The 24,471-nt window shown below is 49.5% G+C and overlaps 1 protein-coding gene across 1 annotated transcript in view; it reads right to left on the bottom strand.

Moving 5' to 3' along the window:
- Positions 1–21,748: 21,748 nt before the first annotated feature.
- BUD23 (BUD23 rRNA methyltransferase and ribosome maturation factor) overlaps positions 21,749–24,471 on the bottom strand; it is a 29,798-nt gene continuing 27,075 nt past the window's right edge. The window contains exon 12 of the mRNA XM_075333300.1: positions 21,749–22,245. Coding sequence (XP_075189415.1) covers positions 22,191–22,245 — 55 coding nt within the window. The 3' untranslated portion in view covers positions 21,749–22,190. The remainder of the gene's footprint in view (positions 22,246–24,471) is intronic.

The following is a 24,471-nucleotide window of genomic DNA, read 5'->3' as shown; positions in this document are numbered from 1 at the left end:
TATGCCTATAGCTGCCGCCGTTCTCAAGTTAATGGCGGTGGACAGGATATGGGTCGACACACTGTATATCGTACTTTGGAATCGTCCATCAGGAGCCACCCAAATTCTTATAAATACTGTATACCCAACATGTATTTGGTGTAAATCTCCCAAATAAATGTAACAGTTCCCTGATTATGGTGGTGAACTGATGCAATATCAGAAATTTCTCTCTCTCCTTCCCAGAATATCATTTATAAATAAACTCAATAACAAATGTGTCTAGTGTAAAAAATCAAATGCGCAGTATACACATTGATAATCCCACCATCCCAAAATCAAGTTAGCATAACTTGGTACACAGATCGGGCCCATGGCAGTTGATTTGGTGATAAAAACAAAATGCAAACAAAAATATTTGTGCATGGAAACATTCCAATACTGACAACTCAAAAGTGTTCTGTGAGTTTACTTTACCTTTTTTGTCCAAGTAAAATGTAACCAACACAAGTCCCAGTAAATCTTGATCATCTTGAGAAAAGGCATGAAATGTGGCAATCATTGGTGCAGCAGTAGTAAATGTGAATCATAAATTAGAACTATTGTATTTACTTTTTGGATAATAGACCGCAAAAACAGAAGGTACTTGTCAAATTTGTTTCTAGAATCTGTCACCCAAAAGAATTTCACCTTATCCACCATAACCTCAGACATTTCTAATCACAATATTACCAACCTCGTCACTGGGCTTCTGATAATATCTCTTTGCTTTTAGGTTGGTTTCAGTCATCAGTTTTTTTTTGTCCATACATGTTTTTTTTCCTGACCTAGGACACAAACCCAGTTTTCTGACACTGAACTACATTGTAACCCAAAATACTTTAGTAATCTTCAGATTTCATGATGCACACAGTCAAGGCACCCAGTGCCAGAGGCAGCAAAACAACCCCAAACCATCTTTGAACCTCCACCATATTTGACTGTAGGTACTGTGTTCTTCTCTTTGTAGCATCCTTTTTCGTAAACTAAAAGCTCTATATTTGTCTCATCTGTCAAGATAACACTTTCCCAGAAAGATTTTGGCTTACTAACGTACATTTTGGCAAACTGAAGTCTAGCTTTTTTATGTCTTTGTATCAGCTGTGGGGTCCTTCTGAGTCTCCTGCCATAGCATTTCATTCAAATATCGATGGATAGTTTGCGCTGACACTCATGCACACTGAGGCTGCAGGACAACTTGAATTTCTTTGAAACTTAATTAGGACTGCTTATCCACCATCTGGAACATCAAGATCTCTGGAAATGGACTTGCAACTAGAGATGAGCGAACTTTAAGTTCGGTGTTCGTACCAGAGACTTTACAAAAAAAAAACCAAAAAACATAATTATGGTGCTTTATGTATGCAAACCACTAGAGCTCAGGTACACTTGGTACTCAGCCCTGTGTGAGCTGCTTGCAGTGACTGGACAGCTCGCACTGGGGCTAACAACAGCCTGATTGGATGTAGTGTGCACCAAACAAAAAATTAAAAAAAAAACCTGCCCGCTCTCCCTCCCCCAGAAGTATTCTGTTTATGGCTGGCTTCATGTGGGCGGCGACCGGAGCTTCCAAGTTAGCGACTTCCATTGTGGTTCAGGTTAAGTCCAGCCCAAACTGAAGACGTCAGGCTGAACCGAACTTCCACGTGTATGCTCATCTGTACTTGTAAACTTGAGATGGTTTCTGTTTTTCAATAATTTTGGTTCTAAAGTCCTCAGATTGTTCTTATCTTTCTGTTCTCAATGCAAAGATTGAGTCAACTTCTCCCCTTTTTATCTGGTTTCATGTGTGATTTTCATATTGCCCACACCTGTTACTTGCCACAGGTAAGTTTAAAAAAGTATCACATGCTTGAAACAAAGTGGTTTACACACAATTTTGGAAAAGTATCCCATTTTGGGAATTGTATGTGAAATTATGTCCAATTTACCTTTTTTCTGTTTTTTTGCGTTGTCCCAATAAACACAAAGAAATAAATGTATGTGACAAAACGTGTAATTTTCTGGGAGAAATATTTCATTTTCTGGAACAATTTCAAGAGTGGCAACACTTTCAGCCATAAGTGTTATAAGGGTCTATCCATAAGTATTACAAATGGCACATATCCCAAAAACATGACGTGCGAAAGAACCCTTAGGGTATATTTACAATGGCCACCAGCAGCTATTAAGCTACATAGGAACCAATGAGCTGTTGTTTAGTAACCTGTTTAGACAGGCCAACGGCACTTCCACGTGCAAAGAATGATCGTTAATACGCACAATTAATGCACATATCATTATTCTCAGCAGCACATCATTAACACATTACGATGCTGCTAAGAATGAGGACTTTTAACCAAGCTTAAAAATCTTTTCACCCAACAAATATGCCTGTTTCTTACTCGTCAGGTTATTTGCCAACTATTTAGACAGAACAAGTATCATTAAACCCTTGTTCCCGATAATCGATCACTGTAAATACACACTTATTTTTCTTCTAGTGCAACTTTGATCAAGGGGGAGATAAGTGAAAGAAGGGAATTTTGTTTACTTACCGTAAATTCCTTTTCTTCTAGCTCCAATTGGGAGACCCAGACAATTGGGTGTATAGCTACTGCCTCCGGAGGCCACACAAAGCACTACACTTAAAAGTGTAAGGCCCCTCCCCTTCTGCCTATACACCCCCCGTGGGATCACGGGCTCCTCAGTTTTAGTGCAAAAGCAAGAAGGAGGAAAGCCAATAACTGGTTTAAAAACAAATTCAATCCGAAGGAACATCGGAGAACTGAAACCAATCAACATGAACAACATGTGTACCCGAAAAAACAAAAATCCCTAAGAAAACAGGGCGGGCGCTGGGTCTCCCAATTGGAGCTAGAAGAAAAGGAATTTACGGTAAGTAAACAAAATTCCCTTCTTCTTTGTCGCTCCATTGGGAGACCCAGACAATTGGGACGTCCAAAAGCAGTCCCTGGGTGGGTAAAATAACCCTCGTGACAGGACCGTAAAACAGCCCTTTCCTACAGGTGGGCAACCGCCGCCTGAAGGACTTGTCTACCTAGGCTGGCGTCCGCCGAAGCGTAGGTATGCACCTGATAATGCTTGGTAAAAGTGTGCAGACTCGACCAGGTAGCCGCCTGGCACACCTGCTGAGCCGTAGCCTGGTGCCGTAATGCCCAGGACGCACCCACGGCTCTGGTAGAATGGGCCTTCAGCCCTGAGGGAACCGGAAGCCCCGCGGAACGGTAGGCTTCAAAAATTGGTTCCTTGATCCACCGAGCCAAGGTGGATTTGGAAGCTTGCGACCCTTTACGCTGACCAGCGACAAGGACAAAGAGTGCATCCGATCGGCGCAGGGGCGCCGTGCGGGAAATGTAGATTCTGAGTGCTCTCACTAGATCCAACAAATGCAAATCCTTTTCACATTGATGAACTGGATGAGGACACAAAGAAGGTAAGGAGATATCCTGATTGAGATGAAAGGGGGATACCACCTTAGGGAGAAACTCCGGAATCGGGCGCAGGACCACCTTGTCCTGGTGAATCACCAGGAAGGGAGATTTGCATGACAGCGCTGCTAGCTCGGACACTCTCCGAAGAGAGGTGACCGCTACAAGAAAAGTCACTTTCTGTGAAAGGCGAGAAAGGGAAACATCCCTCATAGGCTCGAAAGGCGGCTTCTGGAGAGCAATTAGAACCCTGTTCAGATCCCAGGGCTCTAACGGCCGCTTGTAAGGAGGGACGATATGACAAACCCCTTGCAGGAACGTGCGTACCTGAGGAAGTCGTGCTAGGCGCTTCTGAAAAAATACAGATAGCGCTGAGACCTGTCCTTTAAGGGAGCCTAGCGACAAACCTTTTTCCAAACCGGATTGTAGGAAGGAAAGAAAAGTAGGCAATGCAAATGGCCAGGGAGGAAATCCCTGAGCAGAACACCAAGATAAGAATATCTTCCACGTCCTGTGGTAGATCTTGGCGGAGGTTGGTTTTCTAGCCTGTCTCATGGTGGCAATAACCTCTTGAGATAACCCTGAATACGCTAGGATCCAGGACTCAATGGCCACACAGTCAGGTTCAGGGCCGCAGAATTCCGATGGAAAAACGGCCCTTGAGACAGCAAGTCTGGTCGGTCTGGTAGCGCCCACGGTTGGCCTACCGTGAGGTGCCACAGATCCGGGTACCACGACCTCCTCGGCCAGTCTGGAGCGACGAGGATGGCGCGGCGGCAGTCGGACCTGATCTTGCGCAGCACTCTGGGCAACAGTGCCAGAGGAGGGAACACATAAGGTAGCCGGAACTGCGACCAATCTTGAACTAAGGCGTCCGCCGCCAGAGCTCGGTGATCGTGAGACCGCGCCATGAAAGCTGGGACCTTGTTGTTGTGCCGGGACGCCATTAGGTCGACGTCCGGCATCCCCCAGCGGCGACAGATCTCCTGAAACACGTCCGGGTGAAGAGACCATTCCCCTGCGTCCATACCCTGGCGACTGAGAAAATCTGCTTCCCAGTTGTCCACGCCTGGGATATGAACTGCGGATATGGTGGATGCCGTGTCTTCCACCCACGTCAGAATCCGCCGGACTTCCTGGAAGGCTTGCCGACTGCGTGTTCCTCCTTGGTGGTTGATGTATGCCACCGCTGTGGAGTTGTCCGACTGAATTCGGATCTGCTTGCCTTCCAGCCACTGCTGGAAGGCTTGTAGGGCAAGATACACTGCTCTGATTTCCAGAACATTGATCTGAAGGGTGGACTCTTGTTGAGTCCACGTACCCTGAGCCCTGTGGTGGAGAAAAACCGCTCCCCACCCTGACAGACTCGCGTCCGTCGTGACCACCGCCCAGGATGGGGGTAGGAAGGACTTTCCCTTTGACAAAGAGGTGGGAAGAAGCCACCACTGAAGAGATTCCTTGGCCGCCTGAGAAAGGGAGACGTTCCTGTCGAGGGACGTCGACTTTCCGTCCCATTGGCGGAGAATGTCCCATTGTAGTGGACGCAGATGAAACTGCGCGAAAGGGACTGCCTCCATTGCTGCTACCATCTTCCCTAGGAAGTGCATGAGGCGTCTCAAGGGGTGTAACTGGTCTTGAAGGAGAGATCGCACCCCTGTCTGTAGTGAACGCTGTTTGTCCAGCGGAAGCTTCACTATCGCTGAGAGAGTATGAAACTCCATGCCAAGATACGTTAGCGATTGGGTCGGGGTCAGATTTGACTTGGAAAAGTTGATGATCCACCTGAAACTCTGGAGAGTCTCCAGCGCAACGTTCAGGCTGTGTTGGCAAGCCTCTTGAGAGGGAGCCTTGACAAGCAGATCGTCTAAGTAAGGGATCACAGAGTGTCCCTGAGAGTGCAGGACTGCTACTACTGCTGCCATGACCTTGGTGAAGGCCCGTGGGGCTGTCGACAGACCGAAAGGCAGAGCTACGAACTGAAGGTGTTCGTCTCCTATCACGAAGCGTAGAAAACGCTGATGCTCTGGAGCAATCGGCACGTGGAGATAAGCATCCTTGATGTCTATTGATGCTAGGAAATCTCCTTGAGACATTGCGGCGATGACGGAGCGGAGGGATTCCATCCGGAATCGTCTGGTTTTCACGTACTTGTTGAGAAGTTTTAGGTCCAGAACGGGACGGAAAGATCCGTCCTTTTTTGGTACCACAAACAAATTGGAGTAAAAACCGTGACCTTGCTCCTGAAGAGGAACCGGGATCACCACTCCTTCTGCCTTTAGAGTGCACACCGCTTGCAGAAGAGCATCGGCTCGGTCGGGAGGCGGAGACGTTCTGAAGAATCGAGTTGGAGGACGAGAACTGAACTCTATCCTGTACCCGTGGGACAGAATGTCTCTCACCCAACGGTCTTGGACCTGTGGCAGCCAAACGTCGCCAAAGCGGGAGAGCCTGCCACCGACCGAGGATGCGGAGAGAGGAGGCCGAAAGTCATGAGGAAGCCGCCTTGGTAGCGGGTCTTCCGGCTGTCTTTTTTGGGCGTGACTGAGCCCGCCAAGAATCTGAGCTCCTCTGATCCTTTTGAGTCCTTTTGGACGAGGAGAATTGGGACCTGCCCGAGCCTCGAAAGGACCGAAACCCCGACTGTCCCCTCCTCTGTTGGGGTTTGGTTTGTCTGGGCTGAGGTAAGGATGAATCCTTACCCTTGGACTGCTTAATGATTTCATCCAAACGCTCACCAAACAGTCGATCACCAGAAAATGGCAGACTGGTTAAGCACTTTTTGGACGCAGAATCTGCCTTCCATTCCCTTAACCATAAGGCCCTGCGTAGAACCACGGAGTTGGCTGACGCCACTGCCGTACGGCTCGTAGAGTCCAGGACAGCATTAATCGCGTAAGACGCAAATGCAGACATTTGAGAGGTTAAGGATGCCACCTGCGGAACAGATGTACGTGTGACCGTGTCAATCTGTGTAAGACCAGCTGAAATAGCCTGGAGTGCCCATACGGCTGCGAATGCTGGAGCAAACGACGCGCCGATAGCTTCATAGATGGATTTCAACCAGAGCTCCATCTGTCTGTCAGTGGCATCTTTAAGTGCAGCCCCATCCTCCACTGCAACTATGGATCTAGCCGCAAGCCTGGAGATAGGGGGATCCACCTTGGGACACTGGGTCCAGCCTTTGACCACGTCAGGGGGAAAGGGATAACGTGTATCCTTAATCCGTTTGGAGAAACGCTTATCTGGGTAAGCGTGGTGTTTCTGGACTGCCTCTTTAAAGTCAGAATGGTCCAGAAAAGTACTTAATTTACGCTTGGGATACCTGAAATGGAATTTCTCCTGCTGTGAAGCTGACTCCTCCACCGGAGGAGCTGGGGGAGAAATATCCAACATTCTATTGATGGACGCTATAAGATCATTCACTATGGCGTCACCATCAGGCGTATCCAAATTGAGAGCGGTCTCAGGATCAGAATCCTGATCAGCTACCTCCGCCTCATCACACAGAGAGTCCTCCTGCTGGGACCCTGACCAGTGTGATGAAGTCGAGGGCCGCTCATAGCGAGCTCGCTTAGGCTGTCTGGGACTGTCGTCCGTGTCAGAGCCTTCACCCTGGGATGCATGGGACACCCCCGGAGCGCGGAGCTGTTCCAATTGAGGGGGACCAGGGAGCAATGAGTCAACAGTGCCCCTGGTCTGAGTTACTGGTCTAGACTGCAAAGTTTCTAGAATTTTAGTCATAGTCACAGACAATCTATCAGCAAAGACTGCAAACTCTGTCCCCGTCACCTGGACAGTATTCACAGGTGGTTCGCCCTGGGTCACCTCTAGCAGAGGCCCCGGCCGAGCAGTTGCCACAGGGGCCGAGCACTGCACACAGTGGGGGTCAGTGGAACCTGCAGGTAGAGTAGCCTCACATGCGGTGCAAGCAGCATAGAAAGCCTGTGCCTTGGCACCCTTGCTTTTTGCGGATGACATGCTGTTGTCTCCTCTGAGCAATATAGGAGGGTATATAGCCAAGAATCACTAGCGACCGTACAGTGCAATGTATAGCATGCAAGCATAAAAATACAAATGTACACTTCGGCACTAAGTGGGGTCAGCACCAGAGGTGCCGCTTACCGCCCGCTCAAACGCGGGTGTGTGGTCGCCAGAATCCCGTGTCTGGGTCTCCCAGAACCTGTCTCCCCTCTCCAGCTCAGACTGCACCACAGGAATGGCTGCCGGCGTTCTGTGAAGAGGGGCGGACCGTGGGCGTGCCGCAGACAAAGTGCGGGAAACTGGTGTCCCACTGTGCCCAGTGTGAGGGCTGGAGTATGTAAATAGACTCCAGCCCTCTGCGCTGACATTCTGTACAGCGTCCCGCCCTTCCCCTGACTGGCAGGCCTGGGGGCGGGAACGAAACGAAACTAGGCCGCAAAAGCCGGGGACTCGATTAATAAGCGCGGCCGTCATACATGCAAGGCCAGCGCGGAAGTCCCCGGCGCACCACAAGTCCCAGCCGCGCCGCAGCATTTTTTAAACTAACAGCAGCAGCCGGCGCGGCAGTTCGCAATACATAGACTCACTCAGCAGAGCTGTAGTGAGTAGTGGCACCAGCGCGCGCGCTGTTGTCCCCGGCGCACTAACACACTCAGCAATGCTGCAGTGTGTCTGCGTCTGTATGGGGACACAGAGTACCTTGATGTAGCAGGGCCATGTCCCTGACGATACTCAGCTCCATATCCAGCAGATTTTCCAGGGGCTGTGGATGGAGCACGGTCTCAGTGCCTGGAGACCGGTAAAATCCCACTTCACCCAGAGCCCTAAGGGGGATGGGGAAGGATGCAGCATGTGGGCTCCAGCCTCCGTACCCGCAATGGGTACCTCAACCTTAACAAACACCGCCGACAAAAGTGGGGTGAGAAGGGAGCATGCTGGGGGCCCTAGTATGGGCCCTCTTTTCTTCCATCCGACATAGTCAGCAGCTGCTGCTGACTAAACAGTGGAGCTATGCGTGGATGTCTGACCTCCTTCGCACAAAGCATGAAAACTGAGGAGCCCGTGATCCCACGGGGGGTGTATAGGCAGAAGGGGAGGGGCCTTACACTTTTAAGTGTAGTGCTTTGTGTGGCCTCCGGAGGCAGTAGCTATACACCCAATTGTCTGGGTCTCCCAATGGAGCGACAAAGAAATTTTATTTTGCTGGGATTTAAGATGTTCCAATACTTAAAAAAAAAAAAAAAAAAAAAAAAGAGTTAACCAAGACCTAGGGGTTTCTTTTTTTCCTAGTGGGTCAAAGAACCTACATCTAGGTAATTGATCCTGATCCTATGATCTTGTTCAGAGGAATCCCAGACCACTCCTGCAGGCAATTCTACTTTTTCTGGTGATGTCACAATGACAGAGTAGTGCCTTCTCTTCCGGTCTGCTCTGTTGAAGGGGGTATCATTGATAGTGTCCTGCTGACTGACAGCCGGCACTGTTTCCTAACTGTGGCTAGCTGGCTGTCAATCAGCATGACTTCGGTAATGACACCCGGCTCAGTCAGGGACACTACTGCTTCTTTTGATCTCATGTGAACACAGCAGTGCCTTCTCTTTGGGTCTGTTCTGTTAACATCATGTCAACAGAAGGAGTGCCACTGCCTGAACCAGGAAAAATCTCTGCAGGGCAGAAGAGGCAGGTGGTTAGCAACTACCTGCCTGTAAGTTCTTAGCCCAATAGGGGAAAAAAAACCAAAAAACTAAGGTACCTGAATAACCCCTTTAAGTAACCGAACTGACAAATGTATAAAGGGAACCTGTCACCAGATTTGTCCCCTATAAACTGCGGCCACCACTAGTAAGCCCTTATGTACAGCATTCTAGAATACTGTATATAAGAGCCCAGGCCGCTCTGTATAACATAAAACACACCTTTTATTATACTCACCTTTGGGGCAGTCAGGTCTGATGAGTGTTACTCTCGGTCCGGCGCCTCCTCTCTTTCTTCCATCAGTCCTCTTTCCCTGCTCTGTCTAGATGACGCGTCCTACCTCATCCACACAGAGGCCTCCATTGCACTCCTGCACACGCGCACTTCTCTCTGCCATGCTGGGGGCGATCCAAGTATATTAGTGCACATGCACGAGCGGTCGTTGACCTTTCCCCGAGCCTGCGCATTACAGTACTTTGCCGGCGCTCCATGAAACACTTGAGCTGCCAGCAGGTCACACATCGCCGGGCACTGACGTAGTGGTGCTGGGAAAAAATGAAGATGACAGCAGGTGAGTGCAAGATGAAGCAGGAGACTTACATTTAAAGCACCACTCCAGCACTGAAATAAAAAACAAAACCGCTGGCGTAGTGCTTTAAGGCATGTGTGGCCAAAGTGAAAAGAAAAAAAAAAAAAGTTATTTAATTTCTTTGTGCATAGATCGATGTTTTTTTTGTTTGTTTTTTTAAATGAAAATGTAAAATTAAAACAAAGTAAAAGAAAAAATAAAAAGTTTTCCATAAAGTTGACAATTTCCACATAAGTAAAGCTCGCCACCTAGTGCACAGATAATACAACGCAGAACAATGTAATGGGATAGATGCTTCCTTACTGCTATTACTAAACAGTTAAAAAGAGGATTGGAAAATCAGTGTATATGGAGTGACTTTGTAAACTATAGAGGCTCTTTTATAAATATCCTCTATTAAGGTATAAAAACATAATTCACATTTATTTGCACCGCCAACCTGTGACCGCTGCTCCACTTTCATATGAACATTTTCTAGGTATCAGAAAGTGACAGGAGGTAAATATGGCGTTCAATAGTCATCTCCACAGTGTCCTCTGGAATATGGTGCCAGAGATCGCAGTACGCGCATGTGCTGACCCGGTGCCATTTTATTGAATACGATGTGACAAGAGCCATGTGCATGCGCCACCAACAGCGGTAAATTTAAATAAAGAAAAGGAGACAAGGCAAGAGTAGGAAGGATTACAGAGGACCCCACCACAAGGTCCCGCTCCAATGCTCAAGCCATGGCAACAGTAATGTAATTTCTGAAGTCTTAAACAAGGATTAATCTGTAATCAAATCTCAGATTTCTTATCTAAAGGTATCTTTTTAATAAGCATCCTAGCGCTATTATGGCACTGCCTCTAGATTATAGTCCAAAAACCTGCTGGTTGCTTCCATTTAAGGGTTTGTCAAATTTGTATTTGTACAACCCCCTTTTGAAAGAGATCACTGGCATCGCCAGAATGTCAATCTGCAGCAAGTGTAATATGATATGAGGAAAAAAAAAAAAAAAAAAAAAATCAACTCTTAGATCGAAGGCTACTTTCGCACTTCTGGTTTGTGCCTGATGCAACGGATCCGTTACAGATTGTGTAAAAACTGATGTGATCCAGCAAAAAAACGGATCCGGTTTTTTTTTTTTTTTTTGTTTTTTTCATGAGAGACAGACAGACACCGCATCATCACCGCTCACACGCAGGCACTACCTCAGTGACATTCCCGCTGACAGCGAGACTCACTTCAGTTGCTCTGTGGAGCTCACAGCGAGTGGTGGTGCTCTACTGCCGCTCCTGTCAGCTTCAAATGTAGCAGAGCTGAAAGCCTCGTGGGACCCCGTGTGGATTACGTCGGACCTGGAGGGGAATTTGGGGATTTATAAAGTGGTGAAAGAGGGTGCTTTTTTTGTCTTTTATTTCAAATAAATGATTTTTTTTGGTGATTGTGTTTATTTTCTTTAACTTACAGGTTAATCAGGGAAGGTGTCTCATAGATGCTTGCCATGATTAACCTAGGACTTAGTGGCAGCTATGGGCTGCTATTAACTCCTTATTACCACCGCACCAGGGCAATGCGAAATGAACCGGGTAGAGTCCCGGGACTGTCACATCTAATGGATGTGGCAATTCTGGGCGGCTGCTGGCTGATATTTTTAGGCTGGGGGGCTCCCCATAACGTGGGGCTCCCCATCCTGAGAATACCAGCCATCAGCCGTGTGGCTTTACCTTGGCTGGTATCAAAATTGGGGAGGACCGCACACAGTTTTTTTTTTAATTATTTATTTATTTTACTGGAAGATATAGACCCGCCCACCAGCAGCTGTGATTGGTTACAGTGAGACAGCTGTCACTCAGCATAGGGGCGTCTGACTGCAACCAATCCAGGTGCCGGTGGGCGGGGGAAGCAAGGAATATGAGATGGAATAATGAGCGGCCGGCATTTGCAAAAGCTGGAGAAGCCGGCAGAACAGTGTGACAGCTGTGCAGCGCCGCGCCGGTGATCAGCGAGTATGAAGGAGGGAGAGACCGACCAGTCAGAAACACAGAGAGAAACCGAGACCGAGAGAAACTGAGACCGAAACTCTGAGCATGCCCAAAAACAAAAACAGGATCCGTTGTTGGATTCAGTCATATGACGGACGGCTTTTTTGCCGGAGACGAAGACATTTTGCCGTATCCGGCAGACACCACATGCAACGCAAGGCCATCCGGCACAATCCGGCGCTAGTACAAGTCAATGGGGAATAAAACTGATCCGGCGCCGGGTCCGTTTTATCAGCATTTCGCCTGATTGTGACTGACGGCAAAATCCGGATGTGTGAAAGCAGCCTGATTCAGAAGACTGTTGCGACTATCGGTCCTGTCCCATCCACCAAGTTTGGCTGTGACTGGATCTGTCGCCATCTCTGTGAGCTCGGCTGAACTAGAACTACCCGTTATTAGATGCACTTTTCTCTAAAACAGGACATTACAGGTCTGTGTGGAGGAATCACACATTCACCAAGATTAGCCAGGGTAAGGTCTGACAAATTATATTGTGTGACCTTGTTGATTTTTGCGTACATTCAGAGCTAGAATGTATTTTTAATGATATTGTGGCAAAACTCTTTTCAAAAGCTCCTGTTAGTGGGTTATTATGTAAAGAAGAATCCAGGTGGTGAGGAGTTTGGATTATACAGAATAGTTACCATAACTCAGTACCGGGATCAACCCCAGCCAAGTAGGAAGTGAATAAACACCATAGCTAGCTACCATAAATTTCAATTTTTATTCATAATCAATTTCATTTAAATACAAAGAAACAAGAGAGACACCTGGGGAGCGCAATGCAATCCAGATATAATAAATAAAATTGTATCCACCATAATACAGAACGATCTATCCATATATAATGATCACTATATCGCTAAAAAACTTCCACTGTCAGTGGTTCATATTGCATAATTTGTCAATTACCAGAACTATTATGATACCTCTATATAAATAATCTATTAAAGATCTATGAATGAATTGAATTAATGAGCCCAAATACACAGTATTGTTGGAAAATAATGACATATACACAGTATATAGTGAGAAAAGATTATATTACATATATCAAATCTATAGCCACTTATAAAGTTCAGCTATATGAAAAAGGAATCAATTCCCACTAGCCTGTGCATATGGATAATTCGCCTGTGCAACGAATCAGATTAACACTGCTGCCACCTAGTGATTGGTGTGACCATAATAGACCTATAAAGTCACTATGCCAATAATGGCAGCTAACCGTTCTGTGCTATGGTCTAACCTGGATGTTAGAGGTATATTTCCTAATACTGATCAGATAAATTGATGGCTAAATACCTGGATAGATGATTCCTAGATGGAGTTTCTGGCCACGCGTCCCACCACCCCTGACGTACGTTTCGCCGCTCACTTTCTCAAAAGTAATAATCTTTTCTCACTATATACTGTGTATATGTCATTATTTTCCAACAATACTGTGTATTTGGGATCATTAATTCAATACATTCTTAGATCTTTAATAGATTATGGTATTTATATGGCGGTATCATAATAGTTCTGGTAATTGACAAATTATGCAATATGAACCACTGACAGTGGAAGTTTTTTTAGTGATATAGTGATCATTATATATGGATAGATCGTTCTGTATTATGGTGGATACAATTTGTATTTATTATATCTGGATTGCATTGCACCCCCCCCCCCAGGTGGCTCTCTTGTTTCTTTATATTTAAATGAAATTGATTATGAATAAAAAAGAGAATTTTGTTTACTTACCGTAAATTCTTTGTCTTATAGTTCCGTATTGGGAGACCCAGACATTGGGTGTATAGCTTCTGCCTCTGGAGGACACACAAAGTACTACACTCAAAAGTGTAGCACCTCCCTCTGAGCTTATACACCCCCTGGAGAACCAGATCTAGCCAGTTTAGAGCACAAGCTGAAGGAGAATATCCACCCACAAGTAAAAACAGAGCAAGAACCGGAACAACCGGAGTCTCTGTCTACGACAACAGCCGGTAATAACACGCGGAACAAGAAACTGCCAACAGGCAACAGGGAGGGAGCTGGGTCTCCCAATACGGAACTATAAGAAAAAGAATTTACGGTAAGTAAACAAAATTCTCTTTTTCTTTATTGTTCCTATGGGAGACCCAGACATTGGGACGTCTCAAAGCAGTCCATGGGTGGGAATAAACAGAACAACTGAGAAGTAGGCGGAGCCTAACTTCACAAGTGGGCGACAGCCGCCTGAAGGATGCGTCTGCCCAAGCTCGCATCTGCCGAAGCATGAGCATGCACTTGGTAGTGCTTTGAAAAGGTATGCAGGCTAGTCCAAGTGGCAGCCTGACAGACTTGCTGAGCCGTAGCCTGGGGCCTGAAAGCCCAAGAGGCACTGACAGCTCTGGTCGAGTGTGCCTTGATCCCCGGCGGGGGAGGCACCTGAGAAAACAGGTAGGCTTCTGAAATGGTGGACCTGATCCAACGGGCTAAGGTCGGCTTAGAAGCAGAGAGGCCCTTACGCCGACCTGTGGTTAGCACAAAAAGAGGTGCACCGCCTAAGAGCAGCGGTGCGAGACACATAGATCCGGAGCGCCCGCACCAGATCCAGAGTATGCAACGCTTTTTCAAAGCGATGAACAGGAGCCGGACAAAAGGAAGGTAGGGTAATGTCCTGATTAAGGTGGAAAGGAGAAACCATCTCAGGGAGAAAGTCCGGAGTCGGACGGAGAACCACCTTGTCTTGATGAAAAACCAAAAAAGGTGACTCCGAAGAGAGCGCAGCTAAATCAGAGACTCTCCTAAGGGAAGTTATGGCCACTAGAAAGACCACTGTCTGTGAAAGACGAAACAAAGAAACCTCCCTAAGAGGTTCAAAGGGGGGTTTCTGCAAAGCCGTGAGAACCAAATTGAGGTCCCAGGGATCCAAGGGCCACCAGTAAGGCGGAATGATGTGAGACGCACCTTGCATGAAGGTGCGGACCTGAGCCAGCCGGGCGATACGCCGCTGGAACAGCACTGACAGAGCCGAGACTTGTCCCTTGAGAGAGTTGAGGGACAATCCCAGCTGCAGACCGGACTGTAGAAAAGACAGAAGGGTCGGCAAGGAAAAAGGCCAAGGAGAATGGCCGGAAGAGCGACACCAGGACAGGAAAATCTTCCAAGTCCTGTGATAGATCTTGGCAGAGGAAGACTTTCGGGCCCGAGTCATGGTGGAGATGACTTCAGGAGGGATACCAGAAGCCGTCAAGATCCAGGACTCAAGAGCCACGCCGTGAATCTGAGAGCCGCAGAATTCTGGCGGAAAAACGGACCTTGTGATAGGTCTGGACAGTCCGGAAGATGCCACGGCACCTCTACGGACAGATGGAGCAGGTCTGGGTACCAAGCTCGCCTGGGCCAGTCCGGAGCAATGAGGATGACTCGACGGCCCTCCATTCTGATCTTGTGCAGAACTCTGGGCAAGAGAGCTAGAGGGGGAAACACGTAGGACAGACGAACTGGGACCAGTCTTGAACCAGAGCGTCCACGGCGAAGGCCTGAGGATCGTGGGAGCAAGCCACGTAAACCGGAACCTTGTTGTTGTGACGGGACGCCATTAGGTCCACATCCGGAGTGCCCCACTTGCGGCAGATTGACTGAAACACTGCCGGATGCAGGGACCACTCGCCACTGTCCACGGTTTGACGGCTAAGATAATCTGCTTCCCAGTTTTCCACGCCTGGGATGTGGACTGCGGATATGGTGGACTTGGAGTCCTCCGTCCATTGAAGGATGCGTTGAACCTCCAACATTGCCAGGCGGCTGCGTGTCCCGCCTTGGTGATTGATGTAGGCAACTGCTGTCGCGTTGTCTGACTGGACTCGGATGTGCTTGCCCGCCAACAGGTGGTGAAAGGCTAGGAGAGCTAGAAGCACAGCTCTGGTTTCCAGCACATTGATCGGGGGGGCTGACTCGGACGGAGTCCAAGTGCCCTGCGCTCGGTGGTGGAGACATACCGCCCCCAGCCGGACAGACTGGCATCCGTGGTGAAAATCACCCAGGACGGGGTCAGGAAGGAGCGCCCCTGAGACAGAGAGAGGGGCCGAAGCCACCACTGAAGAGAGCTCCTGGTCTGTGGCGACAGAGCCACTAACCTGTGCAAGGAGGAAGGCCGCTTGTCCCAACAGCGGAGAATGTCCAGCTGCAGGGGACGCAGATGGAACTGGGCAAAGGGAACAGCCTCCATTGACGCCACCATCTGACCCAGCACCTGCATCAGGTGCCTGATGGAATAACGGCGGGGCCTCAGCAGAGCGCGGACCGCCAGTTGGAGGGATTACTGTTTGACTAAGGGCAACTTCATAAGTGCCGGCAGAGTCTCGAACTGCATCCCTAGGTACGTGAGACTCTGGGTCGAAGTCAGCGTGGATTTGGGAAGATTCACAATCCACCCGAATTGGGCTAGAGTGGCAAGAGTGAGCGAGACACTCCGCTGACAGTCTGCGCTGGATGAAGCCTTGACTAGAAGGTCGTCCAGGTAAGGAATCACTACCAACCCCTGTAGGTGCAGAACCGCAACCACTGCTGCCATGACCTTGGTGAATACTCGAGGGGCCGTGACTAACCCGAAGGGGAGAGCCACGAATTGGAAATGTTCCTCTCCAATTGCGAAACGTAGCCAACGCTGGTGTGAAACTGCAATTGGCACATGCAGATAGGCATCTCTGATGTCGATGGATGCCAGGAAATCCCCTTGGGTCATTGATGCAATGACTGACCGCAGAGACTCCATGCGAAAATGCCGCACCTGAACATGCTTGTTGAGAAGCTTGAGATCCAGGATGGGCCGAAAGGAACCGTCCTTTTTGGGGACTAGGAAGAGATTTGAGTAGAAACCTCTGAACCGTTCCCGGGCGGGAACCGGTACAATTACTCCGTTGGCCTGCAGGCATGCCACGGCCTGAGAGAAGGCGGCGGCCTTGGAGCAGGGGGGAGTTGACAGAAAAATCTGTTTGGCGGGCTGGAAGAGAATTCTATCCTGTAGCCGTGGGAGATGATATCCCGCACCCACTGATCGGAGACGTGTTGAAACCACGCGTCGCCAAAGTGGGAGAGCCTGCCACCGACTAAGGACGTTGCTGGCGCGGACAGATAGTCAAGTGGAGGCTGCCTTAGTGGCAGCAGCACCTGCGGTCTTCTGTGGACGCGCTTTTGTGCGCCAGCTGGATTTTTGGTCCTTGGCAGTGTTAGTGGACGAGGCCGAGGGCTTAGAGGACGACCAGTTGGAGGAACGACAGGAACGAAACCTCGACTGATTCCTACCCTGGACAGGTTTCCTGGTTTTGGTTTGTGGCATGGAAGTACTCTTCCCGCCAGTAGCTTCCTTAATAATTTCATCCAGCTGTTCTCCGAACAGCCGGGACCCAGCAAAAGGGAGCCCCGCAAGGTACTTCTTAGAAGAAGCATCTGCCTTCCACTCTCGAAGCCACAAGATCCTGCGGATAGCGAGGGAATTAGCCGAAGCCACCGCAGTGCGGTGAGAAGCCTCCAGCATGGCAGACATGGCATAGGATGAAAAAGCCAAAGCTTGGGAAGTTAAGGCAACCTTCTCAGGCATAGATTCCTTAGTGAGGGAATGCATCTCCTCCAGAGAAGCAGAGATGGCTTTGAGAGCCCACACTGCTGCAAAAGTCGGGGCGAACGAGGCCCCTGCCGCTTCATATACAGATTTGGCCAGAAGGTCAACCTGGCGGTCTGTGGAATCCTTAAGCGAGGTGCCATCAGCCACTGATACAACGGTCCGGGCTGAGAGTCTAGACACCGGGGGGTCTACCTTTGGTGAATGAGCCCACTCCTTGACCACCTCAGGTGGAAAGGGAAAACGGTCATCAGAACCACGCTTAGGGAAGCGTTTGTCAGGGCAGGCCCTGGGCTTGGTCACAGCGGCCTGAAAACTGGAGTGGTTAAAGAACACACTCTTTGTCCTCTTAGGCGAGGTAAACTGGTGCTTTTCTGCCAGAGAAGGTTGTTCCTCTGATACTGGCGGATTGAGATCCAGTACAGAATTAATGGACGCAATCAAATCACTAACATCTGAGTCACTTTCGGACAGACCAATGGGGCACATGGAGGTAGTCTCCGAGCCCCCAGTAAAGGCATCCTCCTCATCCTGCGAGTCAGCTTCTGAAACCGAGCCGCGGGACGAAGGAGAGGGAGCCCTGCGTCTCTTTTTAGAAGGACGGGGCCTGGGACCAGATGATGAATCCTCTGTGAGCTCCGGTCCTGAGAGAGACCTAGCAGCAGAGGCACCCTGTGAAGGGGGCTGATGCATGCTCAGCAAAGTCCTGGACAGATGTCCCATGGAGTCAGCAAAAGACTGGGAGATAGACCTGGTTAAGGATTCTACCCAAGCCGGGGGTTCAGCCACAGGAGCCGGAGCAGCCTGCGAGACCCCTGGGGGTGCGATTTTAGGCTGAGGCAACGTCAGGTTAGAGCAGGCATCACAATGTGGATAGGTGCTCGGTTCCGGCAGTAGGAGCCTACATGCAGTGCATACTGAAAACAGCTTTGGAGCCTTGCTCCTCGTGTGAGACATGCTGCTGGAGTGGGGGCTCTGCCAGAATGACCCCCAGAGAGTATATACAGAAGGTCCACAACCAGAGGTTGTGGCTTACCAGACCGCTGGAGCGGTTTGTGTGCCCTCCAGATCCCGAAGCCCGGACTCCCAAGCACCTCAGCAGGGATGCTGCAGACCAGTGGTGATCGCAGGGAAAAACGCTGAGAAAATGGCCACCGGAGTGAAGAGAGGGGGCGGGACTCACTCTGAGAGCGGGATCTGGAGGGCCAAAGAGATTCACAGGGGAGGAGACATGTACTCAGTGAGGAGTGTCTCTCCCCTTTGTAGAACGGCCGCTGGGCGGAGCCGCGCTGTCCCTCTGCATGAATGACATGCGAGGGCAGTGAAACCGAAAGTAGGCCTCCGGCGAAGCCAGGGCCTAAATTTGAGCGGTGCGGCCGGCGCACAGGCACCATCGGCGCAGTTCTCAGGCGACAGCCAGAGAACCCGCCGGAAATGTCATAAAAATCACTCAGCACACTCTCCCACAACAATAAAGTACAAGGGACCCCCATATATAAACGTCTCAGGTACTTAGCTTGCTGAGACGCAGGGTTCCAAGTCCCTGGGGGATGAGTGCTCCGGTCCAGCAGGATCCTGAAGGGCTGCGGATGGAGACCGGTCTCATGCCAAGCATGGAGAACCGTGCTGGCTCCCACTTCAAGCCAGAGCCCCGAAGGGATGGTGAAGGAGCACGGCATGTAAGGCTCCAGCCTGGGAATCAACCTTAACAGCACCGCCGACACAGTGGGGTGAGAAGGGACATGCCGGGGGTCCAGGCTTGGACCCGCTTTTCTTCAAACTCTTTCCAAAAATGAAAAATCAGATGAGAATGCATGTGTGGATGTATGACCTCCTGAACAAAAAGCGATAAACTGGCTAGATCTGGTTCTCCAGGGGGTGTATAAGCTCAGAGGAAGGAGCTACACTTTTGAGTGTAGTACTTTGTGTGTCCTCCGGAGGCAGAAGCTATACACCCAATGTCTGGGTCTCCCATAGGAACGATAAAGAAAATTGAAATTTATTGTAGCTAGCTATGGTGTTTATTCACTTACTACTTGGCTGGGGTTGATCCCGGTACCGAGTTGTGGTAACTACGTCTAAATGAAGTGTGCACAAAAATTATGGACTTCTAGTTGATTAAGGCTATGTGCGCACGTTGCGTTCTCTGCAGTGCGGAAAAGAATGCACCCTCTGGCAGACTGGACACTGCGTTTATAAAATAAAATGCATCCACAACGCATGCATTTTGGATGCTTTTTCCATGCGTTTTGGATGCATTTTTGACAGTGCGTTCCCCTGGCAATTCAGCTCTGCTACATGCCGGCTGACAGCACACACAGACAGAGTCGGGCGATGAGAATCAACTCTGGTGAACTGCACCCAACTTCATTGTCATACCGCGGCTCTGTGTGTGGCGTCCCGATTATCATCTTCACCGCACACATCCCGACATTACCGCCGACATCCCCGCACACATCCCGACATTACCGCCGACATCCCCGCACACATCCCGACATTACCGCCGACTTCCCTGCACACATCCCGACATTACCGCCGACTTCCCTGCACACATCCCGACATTACCGCCGACTTCCCCGCACACATCCCGACATTACCGCCGACTTCCCCGCACACATCCCGACATTACCGCCGACTTTCCCGCACACAACCCGACATTACCGCCGACTTCCCCGCACTCATCCCGACATTACCGCCGACATCCCCGCACACATCCAGACATTACCGCCGACATCCCCGCACACATCCCGACACTACAGCCCTCATAATCACCGCACACACACCGGCATTACCTCAGTGACGTCCCCGCTGACAGCGCGATTCACTTCAGTTGCTGCGTGGAGCTTACAGGTTCTACTGCCGCTCCTGTCAGCTTCATGTAGCAGAGCTGGATGCGTCGCGGGACCTCTGGATTAGGGTGTTTTTTGTCTTTTATTCCAAATAAAGGATTTTTTCGGGTGTGTTTATTTACTTTCACTTATAGGTTAATCATGGAAGGTATCTCGGGGAGACGCCTGTCATGATTAACCTAGGACTTAGTGGTAGCTATGGGCTGCTGCCATTAACCCCTTATTACGCCGATTGCCACCGCACCAGGGCAATTTGGAATGAGCTGGGTAAAGTCCCGGGACTGTTGCATCTAATGTATGAGGCAATTCCGGGCGGCTGCTGGCTGATATTTTTAGGCTGGGGGGCTCCCCATAACGTGGGGATCCCCATCCTGAGAATACCAGCCATCAGCTGTGTGGTTTTACCTTGGCTGGTATCAAAATTGGGGCGGACCGCACACCGTTTTTTATTTATTTATTTATTTTACTGGAAGATATAGACCTGCCCACCGGCAGCTGTGATTGGTTGCAGTGAGACAGTTGAGGAGGAGGAATAGCTGCAGGCCTAAATGAGCATTCACACATTTGAGCTTCGCAGTCAGATTATGGACCAATATTCAAAGACGGGCCCCAGATGTCCTTCCTCAAACTTGACAACCAGCGAGGCATATATGGGGATGTTTAGTTCAGATCGAGGGCACCTGGGCGCAGTACTCTGACTGCGAGCGCGAAATAGAGATGTGTGACTAATTGTCCTCTAACCCTCCTAATAGTCAGAGGAAGCCGAGACACCAGATGTCAATGACAGAAATCGACTATAAAACAAAATTATAAATATACAGTATGTAGTGACTGCTCCATCAAGAAAACAAACACAATTATTCATATAATAATATATTCATGAAACGTGAACTTCACTGATCTTGCATAGACATTAAAATGAGTTTTCTTAGAAGTAATCCAACAAGGCCACCATCACACACTTCACTCTGCAATGAATCCTAGGCATACCTCAGATGTATGTCACAAGCAGGGTTTCTTAAGAATGCAACCTGTCTCCTTGTGTGCGTAGAAGTTGCAGCCTGTAATACGTGACAACTGCCATCTTGGATTACTTCTCAGAGAACAAGAAACTTTTAATAAGGCCACGTGGACATATACGAGAGTCCAATCCCGACATTTCCAGAAAGCCACTCTAAGGCGGGCTTTGCACGCTGCGACGTCGGTAACAATGTGTTACCGATGCTGCAGCGATAGTCCCGCCCCCGTCGCACGTGCAATATCTAGTGTAAGCTGCCGTAGCGATTATTATCGCTACGGCAGTTTCACACGCACATACCTGCCGTGCGACGTCCCTCTGGCCGGCGACCCGCCTCCTTCCTAAGGGGGCGGGTCGTGCGGCATCACAGCGACGTCACACGGCAGGCGGCCAATTGAAGTGGAGGGGCGGAGATGAGCAGGATGTAAACATCCCGCCCACCTCCGTCCTTCTCATTGCAGCCGGCGGCAGGTAAGGTGAAGTTCCTCGCTCCTGCGGCTTCATACACAGCGATGTGTGCTGCCGCAGGAGCGAGGAACTACATCGCACCTGTCGCTGCACCGGCATTATGGAAATGTCGGAGGCTGCAGCGATGATACGATAACGACGCTTTTGCGCTCGTTCATCGTATCAAAAAGGATTTGCACGTTGCGATATCGACTGCGACGCCGGATGTGCGTCACTTTCAATTTGACCCCATCGACATCGCACGTGCAATGTCGCAACGTGCAAAGCCGCCCTAAGAGTGGCCTAGATCAGGATACAATTGTATGGAAAATCCATAATATAGAGTAGTTGTCTTTAGCTTGATCTTGATTTGTATAGCGGTATCCAAGACAGTAAGATCCCCAGACTGCCCTGTACACACCGGAGGGTCTGGACAGCAGACTGAAGGAGGCGCTCCAAGTCCATATAATAAGGAAACATCAAGTACTCTTGTATCCAGCACACTGCAAAGTCTTCCCACAGGGAAGAAAGTCATTGTACAAAAACTAAAAGTGAGGTTTTCTCTTGCGTCCTGTGAACTTTGTGTCGGCCCGAACTTGCCTGCAATAAAAAAAAAAAAAATAAAGGGGGTTAAAAAGAAGGGAATTTTGTTTACTTACCGTAAATTCCTTTTCTTCTAGCTCCAATTGGGAGACCCAGACAATTGGGTGTATAGCTATTGCCTCTGGAGGCCACACAAAGTATTACACTTAAAAGTGTAAGGCCCCTCCCCTTCTGGCTATACACCCCCAGTGGGATCACTGGCTCACCAGTTTTAGTGCCAAAGCAAGAAGGAGGAAAGCCAATAACTGGTTTAAAGACCAATTCAATCCGAGGAAACATCGGAGAACTGAACCATACCACATGAACAACATGTGTACCCGAAAAAACAGAAAAACCCAGAGAAAACAGGGCGGGTGCTGGGTCTCCCAATTGGAGCTAGAAGAAAAGGAATTTACGGTAAGTAAACAAAATTCCCTTCTTCTTTGTCGCTCCATTGGGAGACCCAGACAATTGGGATGTCCAAAAGCAATCCCTGGGTGGGTAAAAGAATACCTCATGATAGGGCCGTCAAACGGCCCTCTCCTACAGGTGGCCAACCGCCGCCTGAATGACTTATCTACCTAGGCTGGCGTCTGCCGAAGCGTAGGTATGCATCTGATAATGCTTGGTAAAAGTAAGTAGACTCGACCAGGTGGGTGCCTGACACACCTGCTGAGCCGTAGCCTGGTGCCGTAATGCCCAGGATGCACCCACGGCTCTGGTAGAATGGGCCTTCGGCCTTGAGAGAACCAGAAGCCCAGTAGAACTGTAGGTTTCAAGAATTGGTTCCTCGATCCCCCGAGCAAGGGTGGATTTGGAAGCTTGCGACTGTTTACGCCGACCAGCGACAAGGACAAAGAGTGCATCCGGGTGGCGCAGGAGCGCCATGCGGGAAGTAGAACCTGAGTGCTCTCACCAGAACCAACAGATGCAAATCTTTCTGAAATTGATGGACTGGACGAGGACACAAAGAAGGTGAGGTGATATCCTGATTGATATGAAAATGGGATACCACCTTAGGGAGAAATTCCGGAACCGGACGCAGAACTACCCTGTCCTGGTGAAGGACCAGGAAGGGAGTTTGTATGAGAGCGTTGCTAGCTCGGAAACTCTCCTAAGAGACGAGACCGTTACTAGAAGGCCACTTCCCGTGAAAAACGGGAAGGGAGACATCCTTCAAAGGCTCGAAAGGCGGCATCTGGAGAGCAATTAGAACCTTGTTCAGATCTCAGGGCTCTAACGGCCGCTTGTACGGAGTGCTGAGAAGACAAACTCCCCGTAGGAACGTGCGTACCTGAGGAAGTCGTCGTTTCTGAAAAAATACAGATAGCGCTGAGACTTGTCCCTAAAGGGAACTGAGCGACAACCCATTTTCCTACCTAGATTGCAGGAAGGAAGGAAACATAGACGATGCAACCGGCCAGGGAGAAACACCCTGCGCCGAGCACCGAGATAAGAACATCTTCCACGTCCTGTGGTCAATCTTGGCGGACGTTGGTATGCTAGCCTGTCTCATGGTGGCAACCACGTCCTGAGGTAATCCTGACGACACTAGGTTCCAGGACTCAATGCCACACCATCCGGTTGAGGGCCGTAGAATTCAAATGGAAGAATGGCCCTTGAGACAGCCAGTCTGATTGGTCTGGTAGTGCCCCCGGTTAGCCTACCGTGAGGCACCACAGAACCGAGTACCACAACATCCTCGGCCAAACTGTAGCGACGAGGATGGCGCGGCCGCAGTCGGTCTTGATCTAGCGCAGTACTCTGGGCAACAATGCCAGAGGTGGCACCTAAGGTAGCTGGAACTGCGACCAATGCTGAACTAAGGCGTTTGCCGCCAGAGCTCGATGATTGTGAAACCGTGCCATGAAGCTGGCACATTGTTGTTGTGCCGTGACGCCATTAGATCGACGTCCGGCCTCTGTCAGCGGCGCCAGATCTCCTGAAACCCGTCCGGGTGAGGAGACCATACTCTTTCGGCCACACCTCAGCGACTTAGGAAGTCAGCTTCCTAGTTTCCACACTTGGGATGTGAATTGTGGATATGGTGGATGCCGTGTCTTCCACCCACATCAGAACCTGCCGGACTTCCTGGAAGGCTTGCCGGTTGCGCGTTCTTCCTTGGTGGTTGATGTATGCCACCGCTGTGGAGCTGTCCGACTGAAGTCGGATATGCTTGCTTTCCAGCCGCTGTTGGAAGGTTTGTAGGGCAAGATACACTGCTCTGTGTTCAAGAACATTGAT

This window comes from Anomaloglossus baeobatrachus, chromosome 2 (genome assembly GCF_048569485.1).
Source record: "Anomaloglossus baeobatrachus isolate aAnoBae1 chromosome 2, aAnoBae1.hap1, whole genome shotgun sequence".
Classification (NCBI taxonomy): Eukaryota; Metazoa; Chordata; class Amphibia; order Anura; family Aromobatidae; genus Anomaloglossus; species Anomaloglossus baeobatrachus.
The sequence above is the reverse complement of the archived record's forward strand: the minus strand, read 5'-3'. Positions and strand labels throughout refer to the sequence as shown.